This window comes from Haliotis cracherodii, unplaced genomic scaffold, assembly GCF_022045235.1.
Source record: "Haliotis cracherodii isolate W230 unplaced genomic scaffold, xgHalCrac1.p SCAF_2, whole genome shotgun sequence".
Classification (NCBI taxonomy): Eukaryota; Metazoa; Mollusca; class Gastropoda; order Lepetellida; family Haliotidae; genus Haliotis; species Haliotis cracherodii.
The window spans coordinates 58,190,719-58,217,513 of record NW_027266275.1 but is presented as its reverse complement, the minus strand read 5'-3'; the positions used below and the strand labels follow the sequence as shown (position 1 = coordinate 58,217,513).

General features: G+C 39.4%; 1 protein-coding gene across 2 annotated transcripts in view; it reads right to left on the bottom strand.

The window, feature by feature from the left end:
* The window catches only part of LOC139468284 (zinc finger SWIM domain-containing protein 8-like), a 55,733-nt gene that overhangs the window by 9,593 nt on the left and 19,345 nt on the right, over nt 1-26,795 (bottom strand). Inside the window, exons 2-18 of one of the 2 annotated variants that reach the window (XM_071250154.1) lie at nt 17,514-17,667; nt 16,190-16,284; nt 14,136-14,314; nt 13,400-13,507; nt 11,905-11,986; nt 10,562-10,682; nt 10,093-10,288; nt 8,305-9,447; nt 7,494-7,665; nt 6,826-7,001; nt 5,999-6,197; nt 5,259-5,312; nt 4,909-5,033; nt 4,174-4,559; nt 3,568-3,671; nt 2,474-2,708; nt 1,126-1,212 (exon numbers count right to left, since the gene is read on the bottom strand). In XM_071250154.1, the coding sequence (XP_071106255.1) occupies nt 1,126-1,212; nt 2,474-2,708; nt 3,568-3,671; nt 4,174-4,559; nt 4,909-5,033; nt 5,259-5,312; nt 5,999-6,197; nt 6,826-7,001; nt 7,494-7,665; nt 8,305-9,447; nt 10,093-10,288; nt 10,562-10,682; nt 11,905-11,986; nt 13,400-13,507; nt 14,136-14,314; nt 16,190-16,284; nt 17,514-17,667 (3,616 nt within the window). The remainder of the gene's footprint in view (nt 1-1,125; nt 1,213-2,473; nt 2,709-3,567; nt 3,672-4,173; nt 4,560-4,908; nt 5,034-5,258; nt 5,313-5,998; nt 6,198-6,825; nt 7,002-7,493; nt 7,666-8,304; nt 9,448-10,092; nt 10,289-10,561; nt 10,683-11,904; nt 11,987-13,399; nt 13,508-14,135; nt 14,315-16,189; nt 16,285-17,513; nt 17,668-26,795) is intronic. The other variant, XM_071250155.1, reaches the window with a different exon arrangement.

The window sequence follows — 26,795 nt, the reverse complement described above, 5'->3', positions numbered from 1 at the left end:
GTCGCAATTATTGCACTTATATATTGACGTGCATGCACGTGTGTGGCTGCTTGTACTAGTCCGGACTGAGCCCACTGAGATACCATGCCACAGTTTAACATGAATACCTCACTCAGACACAGTATACTGACTCCGAGCCGACCAGTCCTATTTTAGTCCCTTAATGCCAAGCGCCAGACAGGGTAACAACAAGTACCACCTTTTAACATCTTTTGGTATGACACAGCCGGGAATTGAACCTCGGACCTTCCCCTGTCCTGCTAAAATGTATAGTGCATTGAGGTGTTTCTATTTTAGGATGGATGTTAAGACTTCTTGATAATCTTCAACAGTATTGCAGCCATACTACAGCATCAAGCACAAATGGTCCCTACGGGAACCTATTCTGAGCAAGAATCTACACTGGGTTTGAGATAGTGACCCACTGGGTGTTAATGCCAGTCCAATAACTAAAACCAACCGCTGTAGACACTTGTTTCTTTTATTCTTCCTCAGCTTACACCACTCACACAAAAACAACCTGTCACGCCGGCCGGCACATGCTCACACCCTTTCTCACAACACAAGATTTTCCCAGCAGCCCCACTTTCGACATGCGCAGTGGGACTAGCTTAGCAGACGATATATCAACATTCAATTCATTTTCTTTTTCTATTTTTTCTCTTCATAACTTGCGAGCACAGAAGTCAGTGTCAAACATTGTTCATATAAAATGTTTTCAAATATATTTTAGTACTTTTTAACATATATTTAAAAGAATACAATGTACACAGGCATGTGAAAAGCAATCTCAGGGGTAGACTTCCCTCCTGCCATGGGGATTATTCTGCCCCATACTATCACTCACATGCATCTTTTAAACTATCACAAAGTCACGATCAATCAATCTGAAGACATCCAGTTTGCAACACACTCAAAAGCTGTATGGGCCTATTCTGAGCTAGAATCGCCATTGATTTTGGCATACTGAACATGGACCTTCTAGAGTACCACTCATCTACCACCCAATCTGGTTTTTTACATCAGAAGAATATGGTAACAATATTTCTGCTCTTATCAACAAAATGTGGGAGTACTAGAATTATATTGTGTGAGCATATTATCAATCTTTAAATGTCAATGTACCTGATTCCTTTGATGTTGGGAGTTGAGCTTCTTGAGTCCATCATAAGCTGTGAGGGCAGGATCCTGTTGATGTATGGACTGGGCGGACTGGAAATACAACACAGAAACTGATGACTCCTAGTGGGGCTGGGACAAGTCCAAACCCATGTACCCAACCCCCTCTTACCCGACCCTATGTGGCTATCGATTATAGGTCTCAAAAGTTATGTGCAAAATTTCCGATTGGGAATTGTTTTACCGGAGCCTGGCAAAAACTATTGATCATCTGATCATCCATACCATCAAACATATAAAAGTCAGAAGGAAAGCATGCATAGTCAGAATGAAATGCTAACATTAATGAATGTTAGTGTAACCATGGAGTTACAGTGAATTATTAACAATATATCATGGGACTAACGATTGGTCTGGGTAGTCCAACTCAGGACCCACCCGACCCAAGTACCCAAGTTACCCATCTCCAGATGGATACTGTACTGTACCTTCCTGGCATTCCAGAAGGTCATATAGGTGCCGAGCGAGGGAGCAGTTTAATGGCAGTTTGAAGAGTATTTCAGTTATATCGCATTGTGGGGGTGAAATCTCAAAGTGATGCAGGTCATAAGATATTTACCACTTTGATAAAACACACTAGCACTGACTTAGAAACAATTGGAGGGAACTGGGACTTGAACTAGTAGTTGATGTAGGTAATGAAAAAGAATATGACAACCATAGATGTAAACAAGAAAAGTGTCTTGAAGCAAAATAGGTAAGTCTTTTCCCAGATGCCCCAAAGTTGTAACACACAACCACTTGTGACCTGACCATTTACATTAAACACAGTTCAGGAATCATGTCAAACCTATATAATGCAGCACATTAGGTGACAGCTAGGTAACCAAACTGCATTCTATTTGTAGTCAACAACAGTCTGATCCTGTTGTGTTACACATGTTCAGTTAATAAGCTGGCATTTCATTTATGGAAACACTTGCTTCATGCTGGACTTCAAAAACATATGGCTAGAATACAAACAAAATTTTGTTTAACTACATTAATATTTGTCAAAATCCATTCTTATGAGTCATTAATATTGACACACTAGGCTTATTATTGAAAATGAATTGTCCACAAATGAAATGGTTGAGTGAGTGAGTTGGGTTTAACACCGCTTTTAACAGTATTCCAGTTATATCACGGCGTTCACAAATGAAATGGGTTACAATCCATTAATATTTGTTCAAATCACCATTCAGAAACCACTCTCATCAATTTTACTTGCAAAACACCAAGTTGAGGTCATAAATATGAATTTTTTTTTTTAAATTATACGAAACTCAGAAACTAGTTCTTGGTTATAACTTGCCATCGTTCCTGATTCCCATCATCTGCATGATGAGTAACACACCTTTCGTTGTCTCTCTGCAGGCCCCTGGCACCCTTATCCCCAGAGCTGCTGGAGCCCAGGGAGTCGCTGCTGTCCCCGCTGCTGCCGCAGTCGCTGCCGGGGCCCTGATGTTTGCCAAAGTTGCGTCGCACCAGGGTGGGGGAGTTGTCACTTGATGTTGTCTCCGGGGCGCTGCTGTCAATACTGGCCATACCTGCAACACACACAGAACAGTTCCCACATGTGCTGATGTGTCATTCTCATACAGTGAGGGAGGGTGTGTGGTTTAACATTATTTTGAACAGTACTTAAGTTATATCACGGCACACGGCTTGCTGGGTGAGGAAATCCCTCACAGTGATGCAAGACTTAGATGTTTACCACTGTAATGAATAAGCAAAAGTATGGTGCTGACAAACCTACAAAAATGATCACAGCAGAACGGGATTTAATGCACGATCATAGGTTCCTGGTATATCTAAGGGGCACAACTCTGCACAATGAACTGCAGTGTCTTAGACCACTGGGCAGCACTGAATATCAAACGGACACAAAAGGTAATGTTGGACAGAAACTATTCAACATCCAACTGATTACTTGATCATGAAGTCTGTGAAAGGTTTTTCCAATTGAATTAATTCATTTGAACAAATCTGAGGGACATAATCAAAAGTAGTTAAACAAGTAAAAAGTATCAAATGTTTAAAGGACGACATTTTAAGTTACGGTGTTTCTTTGTTTGTGTATCAGATTACAAAATCACTTAAAAAGGTAATTTCACTTGTGATTAGTAAGAAGGACCTCCTGGTTTTCAACCTAGTGTGGTCTCAGACAAACAGCCTGCCAGCACTCTATTTGTGGTAGGAGTAGACTAGATTGGATAGTGTGGTCAGACTTAGTGACTTGGCAGACTGCATGTCATCGTACACAACATCATGGAACTTTGCTTATATAATACTATAACTGGTTTGGCTGACCTAAACTGCATTTATTTACAGGTCGGTGCAATATTGCTGGGATATTGCTGACTGTGGCATAAAATTCCACTGGTGGTTTTCCTTCTGTTTACTGACCTTGGGAAGGTTTCTTCTTCATACCCAGACACCGGATCTTGGCTTCCAGAGCCTTGATGTCATCTCCCTCTTCCTCCAGGGCAGAGCTGTCAGTGTCCTTGCCACTGCAACACAAGAAGGGCCATTTACCACATGCATTCTAAAACTCTGGATCAAAATGTGTCTAATAGATTGGCAAACAAATACCACAGAAAACCCTGGTTACTGAGCTATTTGTCAAATGATTATTCTTCTTTGTTTGTTTGTTGTTTAACGGTGCACTCAGCAGTATTCATGGCCTGTAAATAATCGAGTCTGGACCAGACAATCCAGAGATTGGCATCATGAGCATCGATCCACGCAATCGGGATACAATGACATGTATCATCAACCAAGTCAGTGAGCCTGACCACCCGATCCCGTTAGTCGCCTCTTACGACAAGGATAGTCGCCTTCTATGGCAAGCATGGGTTGCTGAAGACCTATTCTATTCTTGTCATGAAGTTCTCATGTTATATCTGTGGGAGCACTGACCTGTTCATGTTATATCTGTGGGAGCACTGACCTGTTCATGTTATATCTGTGAGAGCACTGACCTGTTAATGTTATATCGGTAGGGGCACTGACCTGTTCATGTTATATCTGTGAGTGTAAGTCTTCGGCCTCGCCCCTCCAGTGATCATCCCACTGCCTGAGTGGGAGGGGTGTTGAGGGGGCAGAGCATCAGCTCCCCCTGACGGTCCAGGTCGTACGTCCTGCCACTGCCCACCTATGTCAGGGTTGCCACCTCCCATCATTGGTGCTCGGTCTGGGACAAACAAATTGTCCATGTCCGAGTTGTGGTTGGCGGCCATGTTGCCAACTGCTCCATGCATATCTCCCTGGGCAGCAGCGTGACTAGGCCCTGGTATAGGGCCCTGACTAGAAGAGGTCTTGCTACTAGACAGGTACGTCACCAGGCTCGGAGCTTTGAAGAGTTGATGGACTTCCTTGTCCAGCAATTTGTCCATTATCTGTTGAAAAAAAAGGCACTGTTGGTAATTTGGTATTATGTTACATTTATTTTCTAACACATTTCACAACATTACAACTAAATACTGACCACCAAGGAAACTTGATGACATAGTACAGGTAGACAGATGACAACAGAGGTAATGACTAAACTATTTACATTTAACTCAATATTGGACAAAGAGGCGGCTTACTTCCTCAATGATAAATCTCACATGTGAAAAACATAATTCATTTTCACAATTCACAATGTATACTTTTTTAGGTTCAGAAACCTTGGAATGTCAAACACATAACTTCAGTATTCAGAGGAAGATTGTGAGAAATGACATGTCTAAGTATGACCCTGACCTTGCTTAGCTTGACCTGGTCATCCTTGTACTGAACCAACATGGACATGGCTAGCTCTCCCCTCTGTCTCCGTGTGCTCTCACACAGCAGTGGGTGCTCAGCCTCGGACACGTTTGCTTTTAAACCTTCAATTATATACACGCATAGTAAACTCACAATACACTCTTTCATAAACACACAAATAAAATATGAGCAGATATGTCTTTGTAATTCATACACAAACAAATGACAGGGAGAAAGGGAGCTAACTCAAGTAACTAGTATCACACACATAAACCACTTATCTCCCTTTATGTGTAACATGAAAACTTTATTAGTATCACGTCTGTCACACTAAACTATGCACTCACCTAATGCTGTCACAGCAGCCTCAAATCCAAGTTTCTCATCTGCCACGCTTCTGTCTGAAAATGTTAAATATTATCAGTATATGAAGTATGCTATGAAGGAACATTTCTTGTATGTTTTAATATCAACATAATCTTAGAAACATGAAACAGAAACTTGAATAATAGGTATGGATTCTATTCCATAAAGCTGCATTATTAACTATGTCCTCACACTCAAACCTTACAGCGTTGGAGTTGAACTCTGGTGAGCTTCACCTGATCAACATTTTAGTGAACTCACACTAGGTGGTGAGGTGAAATTGGGTATAACGTCGCGTCTAAGATTATTCCAATTATATGGCGACGTGCACGCATGTGTGTGGCTGCTTGTACTAGTATGGACTGATGCCGATTTATAGAGCTAGCTCACTGAGATACCATGCTGCAATTTAACATGAATACCCCAGTCAGACACAGTATACTGACTCTGAGCCGACCAGTCCTTGTTTTAGTGCCTAAATAATGAGCACCAGGAAGGGTAACAACAAGTACCATCTCTAACGCCTTTTGGTATGACACGGACTAGGATCGAACCCTGGACCTTCCGCTCTCTGGGCAGACACTCTACCACTTGACCATAGAGGCAGTTTCAACTCACATGACAAACATGTACTAGAAACTCATTTTGTTGAATATCCCAACAGGAGAGTACATTGTAAATATTCTCTAAATCATCTGAAAGTTCAAATCAATTTGCTTACTTGCAACAACACCTGGAAGACAAAGTGAGTCAAAGATGAATGTAGCAAGGTGTAGCGGCAGAAGGGCGTCGCCCCTTGTCTGCAGCTTGCCGTCACGCAGCTGTTCTGCCCTGTCCCGCAGGACTCCCAGCTCGGCCGGCCACAGGGGGATCTTCTTCAACATCTGCAGCAGCTCAGACTCCTGGTGGGCTAGCTTCACCTAGGGGAGACAACCAACATGGGTAACTCATGTGGCTTCTAAAAGGTTTGTTGCAATGCATTGCTGAAGTCAATTCAAATTCTTACTGGCATAATTAAGATTACTATTAGGTGAATAATAACGTTATCTAAGGTGCTTATGACATTTCCAAATTCAGAGTTTACCTATGACACTTAAGAGTGAGTGAGTGAGTATGGTTTTACGCCGCTTTTAGCAATATTCCAGCAATATCACGGCGGGGGACACCAGAAATGGGCTTCACACATTGTACCAATGTCGGGAATCGAACCCGGGTCTTCGGCGTGACGAGCGAACGCTTTAACCACTAGGCTACCCGACCGCCCCATGACACCTAAGAGAGAATTACCCAAAATGAATACAGCACAAAAACCTTCCATACTTTGTAATGTGTAAGTAAAAAGGACAGTGACAGACTAGCAATGACCTGTTCAACTGCATAGAGTGAGTGAGCGAGTTGGGGTTATTTAACATTCGTAGTGGACACCAACAATGTGCTTCACACAAACCTCAGTCTACTATGTGACATGCCAGTGCTTACACCACTAGGCCATACCACCGCCCATTCAGCATGTTCAGTTTCTAGTACTCCAGTTATTGTATTACTTACCTCAAGGGCCTTGCTGGATGCAGGTGGTCTTGCAAGCTCCAGTCCAAACATCCCGACTTGGAAGGCTAGATGGTGGCACTCCACTCCTTCACACAGAACACTGACCAGGAAGGAAGCCTTGGACAGAGTGGCACTGGCTAACAGGCTGATGTTGTTCAGGGCCTTCTTCTTCTTGGCTGGAAAGCATGTTGGAGGACATTAACTGATTGCAGGGAACAGAGGAGAGCAGTGCCTTTACTGTGAATATTGCTGTGTATCTCTAGCACTGTTTGAAACTATGCATGAAAGTCAAGGGGTCGTATCTGTAATGTTAAGCTAAGGTAAAAATATTTGGGTTAACTGGCATACGCACAAATGAACACAGACACACATTAGTTTACAACACTGTAGACTATATGACCATGATAGATTAAGCAGGCAAACATAATGAATGCAGTGTACTTTAGGTTACTTTCATTTCTAAGTCACACAAAAACTCTTTGATAGCAGACGCCAAAATGATTCCTGATAATTTGATTCTCATTACAAAGTATGTGAATAACATTACCATCTGTAATTCAAGTATTTCTTTAGTTTATTAACATTATTCTTCAAATAAATGACGGAACACATCTTCTGAAAGATATATGACATCAACCCTGTGACTGGAGAAAGATGAGGCTACTCACACTTTGGTGTTGGCACATTGGCCGACTCCGCTATAAGGTCTGGTGGGTTGGTCAACAAGTCTTCAGCTAACTGCTTGGCCAACTTACAGGCCTCTTTAGTGTGGCCGTGCGCATGGAGAGCCTCTGCCCGAGCAAACAGTATTTGCGACAGAGGAGCAGAGGCTTGGAAGTTCTATTGGTGAAGAGAAGAGATTATTGTCACTTTTGTCATCTTCCTTGAACTGATCAGAATGTCCTGCATGGAGTAATTCTACCCTCAATAACAAGCAATAACATGCCTTTCAAAGACCTATAACATGTGTCTTTGAAAAAGTTGAACACATATCTTTATACAATAAAAGTGAGTGAATTTGTTTGTCAAATATTTGACAATATTGGTCATATGGGGAGGCCAAGGTTTGAAAAATCTGGAGCGGATTACTTGTCTCACTGACACCATTTTGTATTCGATTAAACCGTTTTCATGACATCAAAATATTTGAAATAGGGACAGTGCAAGGTGCAACCTGTCCAAATTCACTCCACAATTGCATTATTTTCTACAAGTTTTTTTACTTATAGTGAATGTTAAACTATTTGAACATGTCATGAACGTAACTGCCAAAGACTTTTCATAAAGTTAAACTTGGACAAAAAACACCAGTTTACAAATTTCAAACCAAATCAAATTCTAATCATGATGGGCCTACCATCATATGTCAGGTATACAATCAAAAATTGATCATATTGACGGGAATTATTATTGAACAAAGACAAGGTTAAGTGATAATGAATTGCAGGTAGAACAATCCACTAGATACATGTTACTTACATCCTGAGAGGAAGGGTTCTTCTCTGGGACCTTGCTGGCCTCCTGTGGGTTCTTCAGGCCAGCAAAGTAGTTGGGCTCCTCATTCTTGTCCTTCTTCTTCTTGTCTGCATCAGTCAGCTTTGATTTAGGGTCATAGAAATACATCTGATACTCATCACTAGACTGCTGTGATTCTGAGGTAGATTGTTCAACAGGCCGAACAGCAGGGGCACCAGCTTCAAGACTTTGACTAGATTGCGCTGTAGCTCCAGGGGACACCATGGCCCCTTCTTCCTGGGGGGTGGGGTTTGCGAGATCCTGACCGACGGGGTCTGGTCGGTCGTCCACTACCCCGTCATCAAACACATCACTATCCTGATGCACCATGACACGTACATTCTCCCTGTGTGAGACCTGGCCTGGGTATACATGGCCAGGGTCAGGCTCGTCCAAGGAGTTACTCCTAGAGTGAAATCCTTTGTTATCGTAACTAGAATCAGAGTCCCGGAATCCACGTTCCGGCTCACAAAATCCTTCTGAACCTGAGCTTGCTGCTCCATCATTGATGGCGGAATCTCTCCTCATATTCAACGGCCGTCCTTCGTGGCGGGCACGTGCCCGAGCATCCTGAGATCTTTGGGAATGAGCAAGAGTTCGAGAATTATCAGTGCTAATAATGTCTTCTGAGCATATAGTGACTGGTTGCACCCTGGATGGTTTCTTTCCCTCCCCATCTGAGCCCTTAGAGCTAAAGTGATACACATACCGAGATCCATCTTTGTCTGAGTAGGTTACCCCAGGAATGGGGTAGTCTTCCCATGTCATCTGACAAGCCTCAATAGCAGGTTTGAACCCAGGAAAGTTTTCGATGTCACTTTTCTTAATGTTTCCGCCTGAACTGCTGGAATTAGATCCGCGAGCTTTCCTGACTTTCTCTATTGTCTGGATGTGCCACTCCTTGAACTTGGTGCATAGATCATCAGCTTGAATCGGTGAGAGTTTAGGGTTGAGAGCAGCTAGTCGCCACAGAGTTACTATTTCTTCACACAGACTCGCAGCAGCGTGCTGGGTGGCATTCGCCGAGCTGTTTCCACTGCGGCTACAGTGCACAGCATTGCTGTTATTAGAGGCTGAGGCCTTCGTGGCAAACCACCAAATCAGTATCTGGTAAAACAGAAGAATTTGGTTACATTCGTGGCAAACCACCAAATCAGTATCTGGTAAAACAGAAGAATTTGGTTACATTCGTGGCAAACCACCAAATCAGTATCTGGTAAAACAAAAGAATTTGGTTACATTCGTGGCAAACCACCTAATCAGTATCTGGTAAAACAGATGAGTGGTTACATTTTTGTTTACCAACAGCAAAATTAAAATTTCATGTGTACATATTAGGAGAGCATCGAATCAATAAAGTGAATACATCCAGTTTGCTAGATGGTATTGTGTTACCGTGGTAAGAAAACAATATTAAAAAATATTTGATGAAAATATTATGACAACGTTTACACATAAAATGGTACTTATTACTATGGAATTTAAAGTTGTCTCTTGCTAAAGTGAGAAGTGAGTTTTGTTTTATGCCAGTCAGCAATATTCCCACTATATCCTGACAACCTGTAATTGAGTCTAGGCCTGGCAAACCAGTGAATGACAGCATAAGCAAAGATGTTGGGGCATGAATGAGTGAATGCTGCTAAAGTTAACAATAGTGCAACGACACAGTCATCAAAATCAGATGTTAACATAAGACAAGCATGGGGCGGTGACCAATCCCCATAGGTGTGGTGTCTTGTTCCTTAAGTGTACCTGTTCACACTGTAGAACCTCATCTGTGAGAATCTCCAACAGGGGTACTGAATTGCTGTCATGTCGCTTGAACATCTCCCTCACTATAGACAATAAGTTCCACATGCCCTCAGGCTCTCTCCCTCTCAGTGGCCGTAATAGACTCTGCCATTCTGCTGCTGCAGGAGGTGCACTGGCTGATAGGTAGTTCACATCACTGTTGAGAGAGGGGGGGACAGGTTGTGAAACATACATATATGGTGTCTACCAGGGTTCTAGGACTACTATAAAATGCATGACTTTGTTTTACTTATAAGTAGTATGCTTTTAGCAAGGTGTTACTCATTGATAATAATAAAACATGAAAAAAAACTTGAATGGTGTGGTGGTATTCTTAATTTGAAGTCATACATAATATTGAATGTGTCAACAAATGATCACTTTTTAATAGGTGATAAATCCTGAAACTGAAAGCTTTCCAATGACTCACCTAAATACTATTGGAGATGGGACACAGAACTTGACTAGAGTTTTCTTCACATTTTCATGTAGAGTTGTTTCATCTAAACACCATGAGGTCTGCTCACTTGCAGGGGGTCCAGCAGTAGGATCTGGCAATACAGTCATCAATAGATGATAATGTGTGCTGACATGCCACAAAAGCCCAGTAATACAGAAATGTACCCTGGATGAAATTAAACTATTTAAAGTACACAAAGTTACCTCAGTTGGCGACTGAAGTCAACAGTCCACAAAACATTTTTTTTTTTATTCACTTGTACCCATGTCCACATATATCAGTGAGTGAGTGAGTGAGTTGAGTTTAACACTGCTTTTAACAGTATTCCAGTTAAATCGCGGCGTGTCAGCTTAATGTGGGAGGAAAGCCAGAAGTGATGCAGGTCCCAGACGTTTACCACTTCAGTGAAACCCACGAACGCGGGTATGGTGCTGACAAACCTAGAAACATAATCAGGGCGAACCGGAATTCGAACCCACAATCATAGGTTTCTGGTGTGCCCAAGTGACGCAACTCTGCACAGCGAATCGCAGCGCCTAAGACGACTGGGCCACCCATGACCCCCGTGCCCCCCCACATGTATCAAATCCTTCCTGTTGATAAGAACTGCTCTCACATAACCATGCACGGGCCTGTCCATCTGTACCTTTGCTTATCAGTGGCTACGTAGGGGACCTTTCTGTATTCTGATTTAATAGGGCTGGGACGATACACCAATTTGATACATATCACAATACCCTGCTCACAATCCGATAAGTATCACGATACTTGCATGTGCTCTAATCTGTGGTGCGTAAGCCATCTTTTTCATAGACAGGAGTGCCAAATACCTGGCACACTGACGATTTACAGTTGGCAGTGTGAAGTAAGACGCAATGGGAAACAATATTTAGGTTTTACCTACTAATTAATGTTTGGTGTAATAGTTATTACAGCAAACATTTGAGGTATGTATCAATATTTTAGACTCAGTGTGCCACTATGATTGATTCTTGTATGGAGAAGTAAAAATTTGGATCCACCAATGCATCGGCGTATCGTCTCACCACTATGACTAAGGCCAGCATCCATTTCTCTATACAGAAAGGTAACTGGGGTACATTCTGAAATACCCGACACAAGAACAACCTCTTCAGCATCACTAGTGTCTCTATGGCTAGGTTACTGTAGTTCTGCAGAAGGGAAAATGGTCAACAGAAAAATATGTTCCATATGGTACAAGCCAGGCATACTGCTGCTTAACTCAGAACCACATCCATTCTATTAAGAACCTTTAACCACAAAATGATCACTTAATGAAAGGAAGCACTGACCTGGTGCCCCATACACTGTATTTATAGCTGTTTCCTGAGAAGATAACAGTTCATCTAGAAGCCGTTGAGCTGTTGGTAAAATCTGAAACAAAGTCATGTGGTCTGAATTCTTTACCCCATTGACATATATTTCAGTACTCTTAAGGAATTCTAAAGTAGTATAATAAAACTTAATCTTTCATATGATAATAACCCTGGATTGTTTCATCCTAGAGTATAGAGAGACAGCAAAACTAAGGCTAAAGAAAATTATGAGGCACCGACCACAAGTTTTTTCAGTGGTACAGACTGGGAAAACAAAGAGCACACATGAAGCATACCAAACACTGCTAACTATTGAGAGAATAATATTTCTTGATAATACCTGCCTATTTTTAAATGTTTTGTAATTGGAACAACAACAAAGGTTAAATGAAGTCTAATTGAAACATTTATTAGAAATGCGGCGTAAGAAACCAGCAGCTTCAGTCCACTAGTCCTTATAATGATAGCATTTTGCAAAACCTTTAAAAATGTCAAAATTCTACTAGTCATTAGGATACCTTTACTATTGGGCAGTTTGGCAAAGACTATAGGACTAGTGCCAATTTCTAACCCTGGGAATATAATGTTAATTTGGTGCAACGTAGACCAACCAGGTTGTAACCATGAGGAACTGGATCAAATATTCTGCATATGAGCCGTTTGCTGCTCAGGACTTGGTATTGTTTTGTTTCTCTCAACATACATTTTTCCACAGACATACATATTGATATTTCTACATTTCAGCTTAATTTCTTAATTTTGTTGACACCTCCAACATTGAATCACTTTGTCACATATATATGTGGCTGACCTGGGGTTACATGGAACTTAAGGTGAAGTCTCTTTGAATACATGGGCACAAGATGAAGTTGTCATCTAGACAGTCATTTCACACCAGCTTTAAGCCAGTTGGGCAACCTACTTGACAACCACTCCTGTCTCACGATTGGACTTGACCCAACACAAGGAATTGTCCATCAAGCGCATTTGATAAAAACAAACACAATCAATATTTGACTTTCCACCAAAATAAGAAATTTGAACAGGATGGCTGGACAGCACTGAATAAGCTGTACTGGTCCATAGCAAATTTAACTATCTGCATTGGTTCTATAAGGATCCTCTATGTCTATTATCATCTGAGACTGCCAGCAATCTTTACTCATCTAACTAACTATCTGAAAACACTTTCATTAATCTTTCTTTTTATCATTTTCCATATTCAATTCCCAAGCATACACCTTTTTATTTCAGGATGATATATTGTACAACATTAAAATTGATCAAATGCTATCAATACGAAATAAATCATGTTCATAAAAATACTATCTCAAAATAGAAATTCATGAACATGAAATAGACCAGACATGATAAAACTCCACCAAATCACAACAGGTTTGTAACTGGGACAGTGTTGAAATATGATCCTTCTGTGTCGATAACAGTCTAAGGGAGATAATTACTGACTTACTTGTTGTGGCAGTTCAGTAATTAGATACTGAGCAAATTTCTGTAGTTGATCTCTATGAAGACGCGAAAGTGACTCGGACACTGGTGCTCGCAAACATACTGACGTAGCCTAAAAGCGAAAACACAAAGACAGGGTTAATTATCATGGTTATGCACACCAAAAACAAACACAGTACAAATTGCAGTTAACTGTTTGTTTAAAAAGACAATTTTACCAAAATGACAAGGTGGTGTGGAGAAAAAATATTTTGTTTACTAGATAAGCAGTAATGACAGGTATTTACCTTGATGTGGACATAATGAAGATCTTCAAATATATAACTACTACAAATTGCTATGTTCATATATTACAAAAAAATCATTAATACATAATGTGGAGTATGATAGTACTGAGTTCATAAACTATAAGTCTGACATATTTCCATGAGTTTTCCATGCTATTGTGCCACTTTATCATAAAAATTCATTAGAGATCAAAACAGAGATCAGGTATTGAATCAGAATAACATGGGAATATGCCAATGGCTATATTTTGTTTATTTTTCTGTTGCTTGATTTTACCGAAAATAAATCCTGGTAAAAAATATCATTTTTGCATTACTTTTCCAATTTTCTTATTCCAAAACTTTTCCACATCTAGGAAACTGAAACAAATATTCCATGACTTTTCAGGATTTCATGAAGTGTATGAACTAGTTTCGCTAGACTCGTAGACAGTTTAATAGGGTATGTCTCACCTGATGTATACGATATAGACATAATGCCACAATGTGTGAGCACCAGGAGGGACTGCTGTTGCAAGTGCATGTGCATGAAGAGATGCGCCGCCGGTCAAAGACCACGGCAACATTGTAGCTTCCTTTCCCCTGGGTCTGCGTCAGGTTCAGATGGATGACTGTCGCGCTCAGATGGAAGCCTGTAAAAGGATATATTACCATGATCAACAGGCTCCCTTGTGTCAGTGAGTGAGTGAGTGTGTGAGTTGGGTTTAACACCATGTGAGTGAGTGAGTAAGTTTTTATACCACTTTTAGCAATATTCCAGCAATATCACAGTGGGGGACACCAGGACTGGGCTTCTCACCCAGGTCGTCAGTGATTAGGTAGGAAAGCCATAATGTTTACGACTTTGGCGAAAATCACGAACATGGGTATGATGACGGTTAACCAAGAAACATAATTGGAGCAATCAGGGGGATGAACTCACAATCAGTTTCTGGCACACCTAACTCTGCACAGAGGATTACAGAACCTTACACGACTGTGCCTCCTGTGCCTCCAGACAATGATCAAACAAACACTCATCATCAGGATGTGCAGTTTCTCATAATGCTTATTGAAAACATTTTCCACTCAGAACCATGAGTAAATAATTAATTCATAATAATCAGATATGTTTTGTTGGTTTGTTTGTTGTTTAACGCCATACTCGGCAATATTCCAGCTATTTGATGGCGGTCTGTAAATAATCAAGTCAGGAGCAGACAACCCAGTGATTGACATCATGAGCACTGATCCACAAAACTGGGATACGATGACATGCATCAACCAAGTCAGTGAGCCTGACCACCCAATCCCGTCAGTCACCTCTTACGACAAACAGTCGCTTTTTACTACAAAAGTGTTGCTAAAGACCTATTCTACCCCGGATCTTCATGGGTCAATCAGATATGTATCACGATGTACAACAAATGATCAAATGTGGATCAGAGGTCTGTGTATGAATTTTAAAGTCAAATGAATGATTAAGAGATAGTGAAGCATGACATATGATGACATGTCAAATTTTTCTTCATTCTACCATGACAAATTGAATGAGTATTTTCATCATGTTTGTCATCCCCAAAAGCTGTTACTCCTTTCAAACTTGACTGATAACTCATCAATAGGGTATCTAATACACACATTAATTTAACTACACTAATCTAGATGAAACTTATCGCCAACGACAGTTGCACCACTACTTTAGTAGACAATCCATATTTGTTTACTGTGCCATAAACTGTTTGTACAGGAATATCATTTGTAACTGAAAATAAGCATATGGCGGCCTTTAAATATCAAGTCTGGACCAGAAAATCAGGTGATTAATATTGTGAGCACAGATTCACTCATTCGGATACAATGACAAGCAATCATCCAAGTCACCGAGCCTGACCCATTTGGTTGCCTCTTTCGACAAGAATAGGTGGCTGGGGGCCTATTCTGAATCCCCATAAGGTTGGCTTATAATAAAAGCAATGCCACAAAACAGTCTTTAGTATATAACTTACATTAAACTCATATATGTACATAAATTACAATCACAGGCAGATGTAGAATGTAGGTGGCTGTGACATATGACACAAACATTTTTATTTTTTGCGACTGTATAGAGCATTTCTAAAACTTTTACTAAATCAAGGAACTGCATCAGTACCGACCATATTGTTTGCTGATTTCCTGATAAAAACTTTCCTTGAGTCATATCAACATTATTAATAATGTTTCCTCAACTTTCCTCTACATTTATGCAGAATGACAGGCTGTTTAACACACGTGAAACATATTTACACATGAGACTTCAAGAATTGAAACAAAAACACTTTCTGCAAGACAAGAATCCACCATATGATATTAAAAACATTTATCTATGGCCAGGTATAATTTATGAATTTCAGCATTCCTTTCTTAAGGAATTATGTTTTGACCTAAACCAACTCTCTTGCACTGATGCATTTTCCAAACTAAAATGATAAACACAAATGAGCTTCAGGACATAAAATTGAGTATGTTTTCTTCACTCTACAAACCTATCTGCAGAGCGTCCCTGACGGCCTTGCTCTTGTACAGATGCTCTCCCTTGGTGAACTCATCCGCACTGCCATTAGCCAAGCAGGAGTACAGTCTGTGTGAAAACACAAACTCCTTACATCAAATCAATTACATATCACATATCATTTGTTTTCTTACACCCATGAGGTAACATCTTTCATAAAGATAACAAACCCGAGGGATGATGACTTGTTTGAGCAAAATGTATGTCTGACAGCTAAAGTTTTTGACAGGCATTCTTTGCCAGGGAGGGAATACCTCAGACAATTCTATGTATAAGTAATATCAAGAAATAGCTCATGTATTACAGTGACAGAGGCACACAGAAACAGGCCTAAGTTCCTTTCAGCATCTAGTCATAATAACTTGTATCAATAACAAACATTAGGATTACATGATTAATCCAGTGTTTGAAAGTCAGGGTGGTCCTGTGTGGGGCCTGTGTGGGGCCTGTGAGGGTCCTGTGAGGGCTACTCCCCTGATATTTGAATCTATGGACCCCCTAAATCTGGACCTGTTCACAATAGGTTATTCAAGGGCCTGATGACTTTCAGGCTTTATTTGACCATTCATGTTGAGAATCCTGTAACACAGCTAAAACAACAGCAAACACCTCCTATAGTGACAAGGATTCACCACCATTCAGAAACAACCAATGTTCTGTAACTGAACAGGTGGGACTCAATACAAACCTACTTCAAAGCACTACTTTGAGATTCTAGCTTTTAAACATTGAGATGAGAATGAAAAGAATCAGTATGTTTAGATCAATTATCCTGTGCAGTTATGATCACAGTATCAATTTTTCAATGAAAGTCACTACCACATGGCAGAAACAATCAATACTAGCAATCTCCATGTTAAACAGTAGTGTTCCCTTTCGTGTAGTGTTCCCTTTCGTGTAGCGTTCCTTTTCGTGTAGCCTTCTCTCAACCATGTTAACCATCACGTATCTAGAACACTGATGACTTTACATGCTTTATGTGTGCTTATTTATAACTCATCAAATCTATTCGTTATTCACAAGTCCACGAAGGATGCTTTTGGAACTATGGCAATAAATCAGTAGCACATTTTATTCAATTTGATACATTGGTAGGAAGATTTATAATCCATACACTTTGATAACATTTTTTTAAGAATTTAATACTCCCGAATGAACAATAAACAATGATTAACAAATACAACCCTGGGTAATATCAAAATTAAAGACTCTCAATGATATTTATTGATCTGAAATTCAACATGCTCCTTGATTTATGAAACCTGTCATACTAACAAAGCCATTTCTGTGACAATTACCGAATATCCTCTTCATTTTCCGGGAAGCTCCAGAATGCGATGCGCAGCTGCAGCTGTTCAGGAATGGGCTGAGGGAAGTGTTCTACTACTTCAAATGGTATATGACAAGCCACGGCCTGCGCTGCTAGCTCCACCAGTGGAGTCACTTTGCTTTCTGGAAGAAAATAAATGAACAACTGAGACTTTGAAGTGTTTGTTGATATAGGTGGTCTACAATAATGGTTTCCAAATGTCACCACACATGCTTGCTGCTATCATGCCTATTGTGCAACACTAATGCACCAAAGCAGCTTCAGTGAGACAAGCTGGGGGAAATGAGTTCATTAGGTACATTTCACATTTTTGCAAATAAGCAAATACTGCCATTTAAGACTTACTTATATTCATGAAATAAGTTGTGTTTGGTTGTGGAGTATATAATCTTACAACTGTACCATCACCTTCAAACATTTCAATTGCTTTTGAGAAGGGTTTATGTGGTACTGTTACGGTAATCGCTTGATGAAACCCATGATCAAGGGCATGGTGCTGACCCAAAAAATGAAAATAAGGGTTAACCTTGAAGTTCCACCTCTGAGTGAAGGATCCTGATATAGCTAAAGGATGCAACGCTGCACATCTGCCTATGGTATACGTTACCCCCATGTTCTTATCCCCTGACAGTGAATTGTAAAACAGACGCAATGGACAACAGCTGGGATAGAACAAGTTTCAGTGATACATGTCCATTGTGAAAATGTTATTAACCCAACATGCCACATCACTTCCAGGAATGCACAAAACCTCTCATCACACATGGCGTAATTGTTCCTAATTTATCATGCACTATCAACATGTTCTAAAAACCTATTCGTAAGTCAATAAATCATGTTGTTCCAACCAACTGCTGGCTGTGGAAGAAGGACAAGTGGTTTTCACCTTGAAAGCTGCAGAATAAAACTGAGTCATATCTCATATCATAAGTGTTCAAACCGTAAAAAATTCAGTATTGATCATTGATTTGAAAACCCAATTGATTATCAATCAAAAATGAGAACCAAAAAAACCTAAAATTCAAAGCATTCTTTCTCAGTTTTCTTTAGGGAAACAAAAAGAACAAATATTTACATTGTTATGAGAAATAATATATTTTAGTTTGTGCATCAGAGCTCCAGATAAGCTGCGTATCTGCGTGAAATACGCATCAGAAATGCAGAAATACGCAGTAAAATATAATCCAAGCGTATCAAATACGCAACGAACATTACAGATACTCTACAAAAATAAAACTTGTGCGTATCATCAAAATATTGTGAAGTAACCCTGCGTGTTTGATTAGCAAATGAGCAACTTATATTGAAATTATAAGTTGGCATTCTGTCAACCTTGCCAAACTCATCATGATAATTTGCCATCACACTTTCTTGTGGAAGTATGGTGGTATTTTTGAGTCCTATAAAGCTCTCGAACCCACACGACACCAGTTTGCAGGGACTAGATGAATAGTGTTTTTAAATATTTAACTTAAATACCCACATGTGTAAAAACTAGTGGGTAACAGAAATTTGAATACGCACCTAGAATTACTGATACCCAATGATTTTAAAATGCATGGGTAAAATACCCACAACACCAAAAGCTTATCGGGAGCTCTGTGCATATTCTATAAGCTTCCCTGCTAATTTCACAATTAATATTATGCTTTATGTATGTTGCTATTTTTATTTGTCAAAATTCCATTTTCTATACCTGTACATTCCAAATTTACATAATATTTACTTATGTATGCCATTTCTGAATATTTTTCAATTCCATTTTCACTTCCTGTACATTCCAAAATTTTGGAATACTTTACACACATTTGCAACTTTATTATCATTGCTTTTTATCTACTTATTTCATGCATATATAACCTGTAGATTCTCATCACTGTCTAGTGTTTTAAATGTACTAAACATCATATTTCATATTTTTTGGTTTTACAACAATACCATAATTCTCTCTGTATTTCATGCATGTGCAGTCAAGCGGAAGTAACTTTCTTTTCATTAACCAATTCAATTCCTTTGTTCTTGCTTCTTCAAATTCTAATTACCCGTCTCTATCCCCTACTCAAACCGGGGCAGATCTGTTCCATAGGATATTATCTTATCAGGGCGTCAATGCTTTTTGGCCCCCAATTCACGGACTTACTCCGGCTGGGTTCGATTCTTCACCCATATATGTCCCTATGCTTACTTAGCTGCTGGGTTTGATTCTTCACCCATATATGTCTCTATGCTTACTTAGTCTTCTGGGTTCGATTCTTCACCCATATATGTCTCTATGCTTACTTAGCCAGCTGGGTTCGATTCTTCACCCATATATGTCTCTATGCTTACTAAGTCTTCTGGGTTCGATTCTTCATCCATATATGTCTCTATGCTTACTTAGCCAGCTGGGTTCGATTCTTCACCCATATATGTCCCTTTGCTTACTTAGCCTGCTGGGTTCGATTCTTCACCCATATATGTCCCTATGCTTACTTAGCCTGCTGGGTTCGATTCTTCACCCATATATGTCCCTATGCTTACTTAGCCTGCTGGGTTCGATTCTTCACCCATATATGTCCCTATGCTTACTTAGCCTGCTGGGTTCGATTCTTCACCCATATATGTCCCTATGCTTACTTAGCCTGCTGGGTTCGATTCTTCACCCATATATGTCCCTATGCTTACTTAGCCTGCTGGGTTCGATTCTTCACCCTCAGGTAAATGGGTTCGAGTCTTCACCCATCATTATATACTATGCAAAAACCGAGCTAGTCCCCAATATTATGCCAATATTGTAGCTATGTATATGTAGTTATGTTAATATATCATGTACATATTATCATGTATATATTAAAATGTTTTTAGTAATATTCCCTCATGTTGTGTCTGCACAAATCCTTGGTTAAAGCACAGCTCAACATATGAATTATGCTTAAGCCTTTGATGATGATCCAATGGGCTTTCTTTCTTTGGTCATGAGTAGTGTAGTATGATCATATCCTGACAGTGTACTCCAAGTAGAAAGTGAAAAAAAAGCACTTTGTGTGGACTGTTCACAATATATATTTCTCTTTGTGGGACTGGAGTATTTGGCCCTCTCTAACAGGTCTAAGACAGATGACTCATGACAATATTTTATCACGAAATACAGGAACAGTTGCAAGCACACTCAGGATCAGCATTAACTCACCACCTTTATTCCTGAAAAGGTACTTATATATCCCGGTAATGTACTGTCGCTCATTCTCTATCTATTACTTGGAAACTGAAGCCAACAATCATCAACAAATTGACTAATTTGAACAACACGACAAGGTACACAATGGTGGTAGATAGCCTATCTAGGTGGTGATAATACCCTACTGCCACAAGGGCCCTTCAGACCTTCGGCATCCTATGAACACCTATTACTGTGCTTTGAACTGTACTCATGTTGTCATGACAGAAGTGACTTTATGACTTCCATTTGTTAATTGGATCACAAATACTCTGTCTGGATTTCTCTCTACTACCTCTCAGACACTCGCAATACAACAACAGTTTTAGAAAACTAGATCGTAATAAGAAATGAGGAAGAACTTTCAAATGCTACTAAAACGAGATGTATTTAAAAAAAATAATTGTGTCTTCAAAAGTCTATAATTATGGAATATAAGATATCAAAAATATAATCCCAAGACATTGATAAACCAGTGTTATCATATGATTAATATCTTCACATCAAGCTAACATGTATGGGAACTTTTTCTGCTGATGATAACATATATTATATAAGTTAAATGAGAAAATATGGGACATTATTATCAAGCACCCTGTCTGCACCATCGCTAGTCCCATTACTGGTCCTAATCCCAATCTAGTTTCAGGCATGAGTGCCTTTGCCACCCAACATTTATTGGTAATGTTGTTTGTTTGTTGTTTAACGCCGCACTCAGCAATATTCCAGCTATATGACGACATTTAAGGTTGGAGGCTAGAACATCTTTAATTTACATCATTCTATTATGAGAAATAATGTGGACCTACCCCCCGGTAACTGCTACCACATCTTCCTTTGGGATGTGACTTAACCATCTCTATCTATCTATGCTATCAAGAATTCCACAGCTGAATTTCTCTCGCACATAGGTGCAATTTGATTGGATGACTATTTATGACACTGTGTCATTCGAATCAGACTCAAAATCAACTGATGGAAACAAATCGGTCAAGGATATTTATAACAGAATTGAGACAATACCCTGGATAACTGAGGACAAGACAAGAAAAGACAAAGTACATGTCTTCCATCTAGGAAATTTCAACCCTTACAGAAATCAATTTCTTTGCCAGTAGATATAGTAGAGTTTGCAGCCCATTGATGCTTATTGTTTGGGATTCAAATCATAAATCCTCTGACCCTTGCATGACCAAGGGACGATACTCTTCATGAACAATTGTGCGAAAATAGGTATGCTCTTTTAATAGAAAGAGTGTCTCTGGGTACAATATCACCAAGAGACTGTAGTGCTGCGGCTATTGTATCTACTTATAAAAGCCTTACAAAATGTATCATACAATTGTCACAGCAATGTGCAAGGGGGCCGAGGAACATTCAATACGGAAATGACTTGTGTTTCATAAAAAAGAATAGGATTAAAATAACAATAACAAGATAAATACCAGATCAATAATATCACAAAGAGTTGCATTTTTTGTTTACTAATCCGTTGCCGTCCTGTTTGTAACATTACACCTATGCCATGTTGTTGATTTTTCACATGTTGTTCAAGTTAATATCATATATATTCATTGCTGGGCATTCCAGGATTGAAACTGGTCATGTCATCATTGAATAAATGCCAGTAATAACATAACAATAATGATAGTCATGATACTGGGAGGAGCAAAATAGGGTACTCTTAGAATTCAGCGTTAGAAATTGGCTCTAGTCCTGTAGTCCTTGACAAACTGTCCAATAGTTAAGGTATCATAAGGACTAATAGAAATTTGCCATTTTTAAGAGTTTTGCTATATCTTATCATTATAAGGACTAGTGGACTAAAAATGTTAGTCTCTACCACTGAAGATGGGACAACAGAAAATCTACTTGTGCACAGTCAGAGATAGTTGTTCAACAGCCAGTAAAATTTAAGCCTAATGGCAACAAGTGATTAATCACACCTGGGTCAGACAAACCAGCTGTTGAAAGCATAGGTAATGGTGGTGGCTCAATGGGGTTTTGTCCTTCAAGATCGTTTATTTCATATAGCAACATGCATGTGTTTGTGTGTGTGTGGCTGCTTGTACTAGTTGGACTTATGCTGGTTTCATAGTGCTAGCCCACTGAGATACCATGACAAATGTAACATAGATATTCCCCTCAGACACAGTGTGCTGACTGAGCCAACCAGTCTTTGTTTTATGCCCTAAATGTTGAGCGCCAGACAAGGGACAAGGTAACAACAAGTGCCATCTTTTAAAATCTTTTGGTGGGGATCGAACCCCTGACCTTCCGCTCATAAGCAAAAATCAATGAATTGGAGGTAAATGACAGATAAGGTCCTTCACTGTGACCGCCTGATCCTCATTAGTCCGCTCTACAAACGTGAACCAAGAGTAGTAGGGACCTTTCCTGCCCTGGAATCCCAATCTGGGAATCTGCTCGGATTCCGGTTACACTTGTATGGAAAGGCACCTTGACAACATAACCTGGATCGACCTTTCTGCTTCCTACATCAGTCACAGATGACACCTGGTCACTTATTTACAACAAAACACAGCTAAATCATTTCAATACAACCTAAACATGTTGAATAGGAACTTGAAACACAATTTGAATTTCAAAATTATAATGTTCTTTGCAAAAATAAAAATACTGTGTTTGCCATAATAAGCTTACAAAATTGACAAAGAGGGCTTATAAAATTTAAAACCATGCACAATGTGTTAGATTTGTTGTCATTAAGCGGTAGAGAATAAACTTAGTTCAAATGTTGGAAGTCTTTTTTGATAAAGGTTACTAGGCAATTATATATCCCTTCTACACTGCTGTGGTTCTGTAAATAATCTATAATATAAACAAGAAAATATGCATAGTCATGTACATTTTCTGGCTTAGTATTGATAACAGATTACTACGAGATTGCAAAACTTGGTCAGGGTGTGCTTATTGTAGCAGGGCACTTAATACAATGAATACGGTATTCTTAACTACACAAGAGAATTTAGACACTATTCATCATGCAAAACTTTTAATCATTTTAGCTAAATAAGGATTGTAAGATTTTCCTTTGTATTGACAGATCTCTCTTGAAGATGTACAAAACACTAATCAAGGAAACAGATGCTATTGCCAACTCTCTAAGGGCAGCCTTGTGAGTGTTCACATAATTCAAAAGGGTAGATTATATCTGTATTGTGAAGCCAGTCAATTTTGAATATTCTATTCCTGGATTCTACAAGATAACAGACATACAAGAAATACATCTTAAACAGATAGGCATTGTAGACACAGCACTATCTGGCTTGAGGGAAAGTCCCGTATGAATCTTACAGTCACAGCGGGAACATAAAGGGCAGCGTTTGTATATTCCTGTCTAGGGCATGCCTTTAGTATCATATTTCTTTCCATATTTATATTATTCATCACTTTAGTTGTCATTACAACATTGGACAACATGCATATTTTCATAACTTACATTCAGTGTTTTATCCAGATATCTTCCCACACAGTGAAATATTATTTGTAACACAATTTCAAAATATACTACTCAAAAGCAGTTGTGGAATAACCTGCATCTCAGATATGTGGCAACTACCTAAGTGAACGAAACAGTAAGGATGGATTCATTATTGACAAGTTCATCAAGGACATATCAGTTATTTATGAATCTGTCACCTGTCACTAATCCCATAATCTCCAATGTATCTTGGGCATTTACAAGTTCTCATTTTAATCACTAATAGAGTGGCTCATACATTAATTTGGCTACAATAAAACAAGCCCTTCACTCATCGTGATTAAACACTTCAACTGGCCATAAGGTACATGACCTCAACTGTGTTAGAAATTGGCATTATTCATGTAATCCATGCCAAAATCCCCAATAGTTAAGGTATCATAAGGGCGAGGGGTAACTTGCCGTTTCCAAGGGTTTTGCTATATGTTATCCTTATAAGGACTAAGGGACTGCTGTTAGTTTCTAACGCGTCCTCAACATGAGATACAACCTAAATAAATATGAAATGGTTGACTGCGGTGAGAATTATCAAACTTGGAGCTTGGAGGCATGAGCAAAATAAGCCAAAACTTCACTGTAAAAGAACCAAGTTTGTCAGGCCATAATAAGTTAGTCATTAGTCTCTCTCTCTCTCTCTCTTTCTCTCTCTCTCTCCCCTCCTACCACAACTAAACATATTTCCGTCATCCCACAGTGTGTCAGTTTATTGTGGGAGGAAAGCCAAAAGGTGGTGCATATCTTAGATGTCTACCACTTTGTTGAAACCCCAAAGCATTGATATGGTACTGACAAACCAAAAATAACAAACACCCAATCATAGGACTCTGACAAGCGATTTCAAGTGCCGAATGGGCCACCCGAGGCCCCCCCCAAAGGATGATAAAATAACATCATAGGAAATCTACTCAAGTCTAGTGATATCACGTAGCATCATACTTGTAGTAATTGTAGATAATTATGCTCAAATACAGGCATCAGCTAATACCAAAAAAATGGATATAACACAAAACGTTGACAGGTAAAAAGTATCATAAATGATCTATACAATTATGGTAATGATGATAAAATTTGATGATGATGGTTTTGATCAATAATTCCTACTCCCATTATCCCATGTTGTGGGAAAGCATTGAGCGTGTGAGCCTGTGATCCAGGTCAGTTCTGTCCCTCCAGTCACAGGCTGAGTTAAGTATTGATGCTGACAGGTAACATCATAGCATGTGATGGCAACTACTGGCTCATGTGATGAGGAGGAGCTGACATGCTTTCTTCCAGTATAGAATGCTGCTTGATACAGTCACTTCGGGCCAATATATATCTACAGAATGGATCACATACATGATATTTGCCTTTAATGTGGAACTATCTGGGAAAATGTGGGTTCAGGAATGGATTTGATCCAAGTGAGATTGATGAATTCTTACATGTTTTGACCTTATTTCAGTCAGCACATTGTGAAGAAGCGATGTTGCAATGATCTCACACAATCCTTATAATAGTACTTCAATCACATCACTGCATGTCAGTAAAATGTGCGAGGAAAACCTTTTGTGGTGCATTTGGTTGACACAAAGTTTACACTTTGTTGAAACCCACACTCATAGCAATTGCTACCAAATCATAATCAGGCTGATTCGGGAATTCAAACTCACAATAAGGAGATCCTGACAACTCTGCATGTAGAACTGTGGTGCCTTAGACATTTTCACCAATGCGATTGGCCTTTCAGATTTGAGACTATTTACCTACAGTTATTCAGATTTGTATGTGCTTGACAGTTAAGGTTAAGGGTTTAATTATCATACGAAAACAGTTTTTCTTGTACGATCGAATCATTTGAACCAGTTAGAGCTGGAATGACTGATCATGAGACTGTCCTAATATTTCATGCATTTACAAAACTAGTTCAATCTCAGACTATTAATAATAGTATGAATGAATGGTTAAGATCTTCAAACACATTTGATCCTGTATATGTCACTTAATAAACACTGGTGCCAATGCATGCTGCAGATTCTACACTATTCACACTGAAACCTTGGGAGGCACATTAAACTTATGGCACTATACTGCATACAATACAATGTTTGAAATAAAGCATGCAAGTCAAGGGTGCTTGTCATAATATTTATTTAAAAAATTGAAAATCAAGGCTCTGTAGCAACAATGAAGAAACAATGCTGCATATTAAATTTCAAAATGATACATGCTGAAATGCCTGGTCAATTACCAAAATTGACATTTTCAACATGGCTGCTATGAGCTGGGATCTGCTGGGATCCTCTGTACCGAGATGTCGAAACTGGAAGTGTAAATGATGGAATGGACAATCTGATGACTGAAAAAGCATGAGCTTACTTGACTTTCAATCAGGTGACAAGCATTATACTAAGCAGCAGAGGATCCCAGGACCCCTTATCATTGTAATTTCTAACACTCCAACACAGTACAGATGCCACCTGCATCATTCAGGACTTCATTTCCATGAGAAAGCAATTGATCTACTATCTTTCACAAGTGTTCAGTCAATTCAAAAATGTATGTTACTT